Genomic DNA, 8,815 nt, shown 5'->3' with positions numbered 1-8,815 from the left:
CCTACCCCCTGTAAACAAAGCTGTCTAGAGAACGATGGCGCGAAGTCTGAAGCGAGATGCTGCTGACGGCTGCTGACGGCTGCTGACGGTTTGTCTTGTACTGGCACAAAATAGAGACTGATTGGGGACATTCTTCAAGAGGAAAAGTGTCAGTTTCAGAGGAAAAGTTTTTCATTTATACAAGTTCACTGAAAGTCAAGAATCTCTGCAAAGTAAAATGGTGACAAGAGGGTAAGTGCACGAGCGCCGTGCTAATAACCTTTTTTAAGAAAGCGTTTTGTTTCTGCGAAGTCCTCTTCTTTTCCATTGGCCCCCATGAAATCTTTTATTAAAAACTGATTTGGACGAATGAAACTAAGTGGTGCCTTGACGAGTATTTCTATTAAGGACATTAAGAGACATCTTAATACAATTTACTTCTCAAGGGACCAATTAGTAGCTGGTTGCTAACCTCTAAAGGTAATACTGCACTTTTATGCCATAAAACAAATTAGCACTTTCAATTAAGCTTAAGCTTAGAACTTGAGGATTAAATATATCATAGCGGTGACCAGCAAAAATGAAAGTCGGGCTTTGTTTTTGCCAAGGAAGGAATGACAATGTGTTTTAGATGCAAATTTTGTTTGACTTCAATGCACTAACATTACTATGACTTCGAAAAATATACTTCTGCTGCACAATTTGCAATGACAACTTATTTTTAAACACAATCGTTGGTATGGGAGCTACACTAAAGACTATTCATTTATAGTTAAACATTCTTCAAATCATTAATTTGCAGTTCTTTAATTCACTTGTCATGGAATTTTAATAATGTCAGGTAAGTTTTGTATGATCTTTTTGCTTCATAACACATACTTTTTAACTGTTAAAAGGACTGTCGTAGCACTTAGTCAAATAGTTGTTAGTTTTGCAATTTGCGCTTCTCAGGGGTCGGGGACTATGAGAATGAACATTTAAGTTACCGAAATTGAGCGTATGAGAAGCTTTCAAACACCCCAATATTACAGTCTGCTTAATCTTAGTTCAATTTGTCCACCTTTGTTTGCTTTTGTATTTGCTATGTTAATGAAATGTTTATTTCTTCATTCTTTTAAGCAGCTATTTTTTCCTCCTTGGTAAATTATAAGCATGACAGTAACTAAGACAGAGAGAAAAAAATATCATTATTGTCATCTCTCTCATTCACCACTGAACTAAACTTTTCCTTTGATGAAAATTGTTCCATAAACTTGTAGTTCCTGAAAGACCTGCGCCCCCTATTGTTGGTAAGGTGACAGCTAGCAGTATTGAACTATACTGGGACCAAGCGGTAACCACTGAAGACGTGTCAGGGGGAAGACTTCGATATTGTATTCAGGAAGAAGAAGACGATACCAGGAAAGGATTTGGGAATGTCTACAAGTGAGTACATTTGTGCTGGGCAGTTAATTCAGTAGAATGACCAGTGATCCGGGAAAACTGAGTCCTTTTGTGAAATTTTACAAAAGAAGAAATATAACAAAGAATTTCAAACACCTTACGCCCCCTTCTATATAGCCAGAGTTATGGAGACTTGAGCCGCACTTCCCTAGACAAAGAACCTTGGATTTATATTTTTTTCTGGTCTAGCTATTTATTCCCAAAATTTTGATGTTGATGCTACAGGTCAAATTTGATTTGAGATTGAAAATTTTCATCCTAGTTTGATTCTCAGTTTCCTTGTTTTCAAGGGCTAGGAGACATTAGAAATTGAGAATCAACCTAGGTTAAATCAAAATTAACCTGAAATAAAATTTGACCTGTAACATTGACACTTGATCATCCTAATGTGAAGTTGCTTTATATGAATTAATGTTTTTTTTTTTCGTGACCCATGTTTTAGTGGCTTTGCCAAGAGCAATATTTTCAGAGGTTTGGAGCAAAATAAGACATATCGTTACCGTCTTCGTGTTAGTAATGACCATGGACATAGTCCCTGGAGTCAAGTTATCACTGTAACAACAACACGTAAGTAAACCTGGCCTGACTGATCCTCCATATTAACAGTCATCAAAGAACTAAGAAATAGTTTGTTAGGGCTATATGGGACTGAGATTTCCATGAAAATATGGGATCATGGTAACATAAACTCATACTTACACAGGCAGAAGCTACTTTAAATTTTAGCACTGACATTTCCAGTTAGGGTTGATTAGCAAGAAAAATAAAATGGGGTATTAGTTTTTGCAATAATAACAGGTAGGTGCGAAAACTAAGACCTCACTCACTGATTAGTGAGAAATAAAAGGTGCTAGGTTTGGGAACCTTAGGTGTAAGTTTTCATAACAAATTATTTCATGAAGCACCAAACAACTGCCGCGGTGTACTTGTATTGGAAACAAACACTGGCTTTTATCCATTATTTTTGACAGGAATTCCTTTATCTGGTTATGATCTTCATCATGCTGTCTTAAACTGGGAAGTAGATAAGGTGGTAGCAATTCTTGAAGAAAGGTGTGTCACTGAATTAACATCTTGCACAGTCGATTCAGATGTTGGAGCTAAAGAATATGAAACCATTACAGGGGCCTTCATGGGGAGCATGATGATATTAGTGAAAATGCCTATAGGAATATTCCAACTTGCCCAGTTTGTCAAATGAAAGCAAATTTTCCCAGCTGACAGTGATTTTTTTTCCATTAATGGTGATCTTATCAAACAAAGACGGGAAGACACTGGTCTTGAATCAGTTTTAGAAATCAGAGCTGCAATGATGGACATATGCAAGACAGCATCCAAGAAATTGTCAGCTTGGTTCAGGAAAATTTCCAGCCTAGATAGGTTGATAGAAAATCAAAAACAGTTCGGCACTTGTATGATTGTAGTAAAGAAAAACTGGTTGTAAACTATGAAACATGTATAAAATGACATTAAAAACTGTAACCCAATTTGAAAAACTAAATTGAGTAGGATTTTGGAAAATTTTGAGGTAAGAATATTTTCTGCAGTTCAGAAAAGCTAACACTGGATTTTGTTTGGAAGATTTGTTGACCCCATCAGGACGCTGGGAGATGCCGTATTAAAATCCTGTTTTTTTTAACCCATATTCAATTGTTATTTATTTATTTATTTATTTATTTAAGTGGTGAGAACTTAGTTGACTCCCCGGACACTTACGGCATGTCTCCTTTGATGATTGCATCACAGAAAGGTTATACGAGGTTAGTATCAATTATTATTGTCCCTTTCTGCACTTCTGCAGTCATAGTCAAACTTAATTCCTCAAAGACAAATCTTTAAAACAAGCCAAGTATCATCTGTCAACTTTAGATTTAAAACATGGGTGTTGTTATGGTTCAAACCAGTTTAAGTTTTATTGCCTTTCATCTCAGAACATTAACATAATCTGATACGAAGCAAAACAAAATGTGATATTAAAGACAAGTACATTTCCTCTCACGATAGGAGTCCAAAAAAATGCATTCCGTGATGTTGCTCAAATATTTAGTAACCGTGGTTATTGTTTACCTGTTTAGTACAAAATGTAGACATTTGTTGTGTACCAGTATGTGTAATGATGAGCAGGTGCCTCTCCAACTGTATTTCTTTGCTCATTTACCTCCTTTTCTCTCAACTTTGTGTCTTTTTGTCTCAAGCAATTAGTAACTACCAACTTTTATGTAGAATAAATATGTATATACTTGTAATGGAAATTCATATTTATTTACTGCTGTAGTTGTTTAATACTGTTGTATTTGATACCTATTTTTTACTTTCCAGTATTGTTTCAAGTTTGATTGCACATAAGGCAGATGTTAACTTCTCCAATACAAGTGGCAAAAACAGGTGACTTATTTACTAGCTCTGGAATTGTGAATGTACACCACTAGCTGCCCCTTGTCAGTTTTTTCTTGTCAGTTACCTGATTACTGGCCCACTAGAAATAGCAGTCTCTGGTAAATTTTCCAGCTATAAAGAGGATTTTCTTTTTTAGCTCTGCAGTATGTGTGATTTCTCTGCCATTCATTAATTTCACCGGGAGAAATGCCTCTAAAAGCTGGTTTTCACTGGTGATGGAGTCGGAGTCGTAAGAGTGCTTATGAGTCCTTGTGAAAATAAAAAATTGGAGTCATAAGTGCAACAGAATTGGAGTCAGAAGAATCAGAGCGTTTCCATTTTCTTCTGACTCCTCTTATGACTCTGTTGTTTACAATCAAGTGAAAACCAGATTGTCAGATTTGCAAGCAGAAGTGGAGGGATAAACCAATCACAATGCACTTTCCCACACTTTGCTTGTGACTCCAACGACCCAATTTTCACTTAATTTAAACGACGGAGTCGTAAGTGGAATCAGAATGCTGTTTTCACTAGATCACAAAGTTCTCTGTTCTCTGCCTTAATTTTTCATGGTTATTTTAGCATGATGTTGGCCTGCTTTGGTGGTCATTTAAAGGTAGCTCTTCAGCTTTATGATCAAGGAGCATCACTAGATACAAGAGATAATGGTGGATCCTGCTGCCTTCACTGGGCAGTTGATGGTGGTAAACCTGGCTGCATACAATGGCTGTTGGATAAAGAAATTGAGGTGGGAAAAAAACTTTTAAGTGCTTAGGTGGCTGAGGGGTGTGGTTCAGATAAGGACACAGTTTAGAAAAGAAATGTGGGAAACTTAAAGATAACAAAATATTGAATAGGTTAAAGAATTTGCTTACACCGTCCTTTTAAATGACAAAACTAGGTGTTGAAATGGATTTGGTATTTGCTCAGTAGAAATAGCAGTGCTAATTATTAAAGCAATTATTGAAGCTTGGATAATTTTGTCACCAGGTTGATGTTGAAGATGAGTGTGGTTGTTCAGCATTAATGAGACTTGGTATGTAAGGAAAAATATTGATCCAATTAATTTTAATTTTGTATTTTAAAATTAGGGTACAGTAAACATGCTGTGTGGTTCAGCTAATGTGTTTTCATCGCACATAATTTGCACGAAAGGAAAGTAAAGTCTGGTAGAGAAAGAGAAGAAAGTATTAGATGTTCAGTTACCTCTTGCCCACGTAGATCTAGGCTAGTAAAATGAAGCAGCATCTTGCCTTTCGTTTATGCTCAAGGCTGTACTCTTTCTGTAGATGAAGAATAGTACAGTGCAAGAGTAAGGTGCCACTAGTAGCCGCTAGGAACTGCTAGAGCTCAGCCTTGATGCTGCCTTTCTTTATGTTTTTTTGCCTTTTAAAATTTTAGCATCAATAAATGGCAATGTTGAGGTGGCCAAGATCTTGATTGAAAATGGAGCCAATGTGAACAAAGTGGACAAACTCAAGAAAACTTCATTGATGGTAAAATAATAAGGACAAATATATTTTAGTCCTTTCCTTTCTGCTAGGTGCTGGTGTGCCAGACAAAATTTTAATTGGTAGTCCCATACGTTTTTTCAAGGAACTTGCCCCCTTATTTTATTGTGACTGTCATATTTTTGCCTCCTGAGAAGATATACATTTTTCGGATTTTTAAATATCATTGTCACTGGCTTGAAGTTTACCTTTTTTATTATTATCATTGAAACCATCTTAATTGCATTGTGCCATGAGAGTCTGGTCTCTGACAAAAAGATTAAGATAAAGAAAATCTTAACATTTGTTACAGTTTGTGTTTCATGTCCTGTTTTTAGTCTGCTGCCCTAAATGGTGGTCTGGAACTGGTGAAACTTCTTGTTGAAAATGGAGCAAACATACATGCTGAAAACGAGGTTGGAGGTCACTCTCTGTTGTACATCTGTTTGTTCTTGACAACAGCCAATTGTATTGTCTTCTGTAGCTCTCAAACGTTCATCTTTAGGGTCCCCTTCGTCTCCGTACTCCCTGTACTCTTTGGCGGAAGCCTTGCACTCTTTTATGGGTCACACATGAGTGATTGCTACATGGAGAACCACACACTTGTTGTCCATATTCAAACTTTTGTACCCCAGAAACAAAACACCCCCACACCCATATACACACAAAGGTTCTTTGTTGTTATTGTTCAGCTGGCCCCGGTCGATAACTTTATCCACCCAATAAATCACTATCCAGTGGATAAGTGTTAGGGAAACCAACTGCGTTATCCAATGAATAGGTGGATAGGCAGCGTTATCCACCTTTCGAACAACTGGGCCTTGGTGAGTTGCACATACTTATATATTTTGTTTTGCTTTAAGTATGGGAAGACAGCTCTTGATTTTGCTGAGTCCTTTGGAAGAAAGGTAAGTAAAAAAATGAGACGTGAGTTGATGAAGTTGTGATTGATTATGGTGGCTAAATTACAGCAGGGAATTTAAGTTACAGAACGGTGATGACAGCAAAAACTACTTTTAAATTGATTTTGCGTTGTTTTAAACTTCACTGCCATTATTCCAACCCACTTAACTTGTCAATTGTAACCGAACTCTTTAGAATTTGAATTATTAAGACGGTCTCCAAGTTCAGAAAGAGAAAGAAAAATTGTGCGTCGTGTGTTTACGGCCTCTGTTAAAACGTCACATCAGAAAGTGAGCAGTGGTCAGTGACAAGGAAATGAACCAATAAAAGTGTGACACACGTGCTAGAACGTATTCACGCACGTGCCAGCAGCTACCAATACAATATTATGCCGCCGTGACGTCATGTGAATAATTTGAGGTTTGTGTTGTTTTAGTTATAATTCATATGACGTCACGGCGGCATATTTGGTGTCTTGAAAAAGCACGCAATCTTAGATAATGCGAAAACGGTTATAGACCGCCAGTCATATGTTGTCTTTTCACATATATTTTGAATTCCAACTTTTTTCTTAGGAGATTGTTTCCTACTTGAAGTCATTGACGATGACAAAAAACTCTACAGAAGTTGATGCTCAAGTGTCGCTTTCAGACATAGTGGACTCCAGTGAATAAACGACAGCATGATATGAAGGAAATTCAGTTGAATATTTCTTTGTCCTTTTACTGGTACCTCCTTGCCCGATCTTCTTTTGCATAAAATAGTAAGTTCGTAATGTCCAACCAAATACAATGAAGAATAAGTGACCATTCCGGCGTGAACGTTCTTACTAAGTTCCCTAATTTGCGTCGATGTCTTCAGCTGTATCTGATGTTCTTTAAAGAATGTTTTAACGACGATGAATTTTGAATGCTTTTCTCTTAAGTTGAATCGGTATTTAATAATTCTTACGTTGTATTTTAAGTTGCAAATCACGTTCATAGGATTTTTACAGACGGGGCTTGGATGAAAAAAGCTGCTGTCAATAAAATTAACTAAGATTGCTTTTGGTTAAGCGACCTTTTCTCTCCTAGTGTATTTTATAAATTAAAATTAAAGTAGTTTACAATAACCCGAAAAAAAATTCTCGCTTGCACATTGGTGGACAGCTATTTTTTATGAGAGTAGACACTATACACTAAAGTTAAATCACACCTTTGAAAATTCCTTCAAAATAAACTTTGAATAACATCGTAACATTCCGGAAAAAGCCCCCCCAAACTGGAAACGCAAAAATCATCCTCCAAAGATGAAGCCTTCGAATATAAGCCCCCCAGGGAGCCCATATTTGGGAGCTTCCCTTTTTTTCACAATGAGGTCATTCTTGCTTTCTTTTTTAAATTATTTTAGTCTGTCCACACACGTTTATTCGTACCCCACTTTTCCGCGCTATTGGTCAAAATCACCTACGAATTTTATTTTTATACGCGGCCGTTTGAACATCTCTGTAGAAAAGTGGAGAGGCTAATTTTAATTAATTCCAGTGCGGCGTCAATAACAAGAAAACAAAATCTTAAGGCTTTTTTTTTGGTTGTTGTGGCAAAATGCCTGATTGCACACCGCTGCATGAACAAGCCTTCATTCATTTTATAACAGGATGAACCCGGCACCGTAATGGTGAACGAGTGTCAACGTTTTGCTGTCGTTGTGTACGGTCTTTCATTCTCAATTAAGTTTATTTCATTCTTTTAAAGCTTACATGTTTGGAGGGATTCCGCCGTCGCAATTTGTAGTGGCCCAATATTATACTTTACACTTTTGTAACTGCCCACCAAGTTTGGCTTTATGTCGCCGGTAAAGACTTGGGAAAGCTGGCTGCATCTATAGTGTTTGACGATTTTTAAACCCCAACTTTCAGCCGTAAGTAAGCTCATATCGAAATGTTGTTTGAAAAGAAAAAATTGTGCCGGTACAAAAATCTTGGGACCACATGTTTCAATCTACTGATGAGCTGACGTGGTGGAAGTTTGAGTTTGCGGATGAGTGATTTTTTTGTATTTCAGGGACTGGGAATTTTTGCGATTGTTCCAATCTAGTTTTCTCACGGGGAATAAATTTATGCGATTCTTAGCAATTGTAAAATGTGTTTATGTGACTGATATACAGGTTCAATAAAATTCCGACAATAAATACCTTGACAGTTTCCATGTGATAAGAATGGTCAGAGACGTCCATTTTAGTGACTTTATTTGGCGGCTTTTTGAAAGAAACGGCGCATTCTTCGCAAAAGTAGTACCCGAAATAATAAAGATCAGGAAGCAGTCCCCCACCGTGCACTATTACATAATCCAAACATTGAGTTAGCGAGGTGAATTTTAACTGAACCTGTTTTCGGAAGCTAAAGAGGTAAACTGAAACTACACACATTTTACATCAATTAAGCACAAAATTCGCCCGCAGATTGGTGAATGAAAGTTTCAAACCATATCCGATCTAACTTTGCATTGTCAGTCTCCTCGGTGATTCCACCTCTTTCATGAAAAGACACGACACTTTTCCCAATCGATCATATGGACAGCACCCTGACTCTCTCTCCGCGGAAAACTTTAACTTCATTTTTTTTCTGCTTCCTTTGTTTCGTAGAT

The 8,815-nt window shown here is 37.0% G+C and overlaps 1 protein-coding gene across 1 annotated transcript; it reads left to right on the top strand.

Annotated features, from left to right (window-relative positions):
• The first annotated feature begins 79 nt into the window (after positions 1 to 79).
• On the top strand, positions 80 to 7,247 carry LOC140936041 (fibronectin type 3 and ankyrin repeat domains protein 1-like). The gene is made up of 13 exons (XM_073385618.1): positions 80 to 231; positions 782 to 820; positions 1,239 to 1,404; positions 1,865 to 1,989; positions 2,394 to 2,475; positions 3,105 to 3,182; positions 3,742 to 3,807; positions 4,381 to 4,546; positions 4,789 to 4,834; positions 5,200 to 5,294; positions 5,627 to 5,704; positions 6,152 to 6,196; positions 6,767 to 7,247. The coding sequence occupies exons 2-13, from the start codon at positions 814 to 816 to the stop codon at positions 6,863 to 6,865; spliced, it is 1,053 nt and encodes a 350-aa protein (XP_073241719.1). The 5' UTR covers positions 80 to 231; positions 782 to 813; the 3' UTR covers positions 6,866 to 7,247.
• The last annotated feature ends 1,568 nt before the right edge of the window (positions 7,248 to 8,815 follow it).

The sequence above is a fragment of the Porites lutea genome, chromosome 4, assembly GCF_958299795.1.
Source record: "Porites lutea chromosome 4, jaPorLute2.1, whole genome shotgun sequence".
NCBI classification, from domain to species: domain Eukaryota; kingdom Metazoa; phylum Cnidaria; class Anthozoa; order Scleractinia; family Poritidae; genus Porites; species Porites lutea.
The sequence above is the reverse complement of the archived record's forward strand: the minus strand, read 5'-3'. Positions and strand labels throughout refer to the sequence as shown.

What these genes read in the sequence shown, in the direction of transcription:
- LOC140936041 (XM_073385618.1), top strand. An exon ending in TGTTGGATAAAGAAATTGAG is followed by an intron (nt 4,547 to 4,788) that starts GTGGGAAAAAAA and finishes TTTTGTCACCAG; the next exon opens with GTTGATGTTGAAGATGAGTG. An exon ending in ACATACATGCTGAAAACGAG is followed by an intron (nt 5,705 to 6,151) that starts GTTGGAGGTCAC and finishes TTTTGCTTTAAG; the next exon opens with TATGGGAAGACAGCTCTTGA.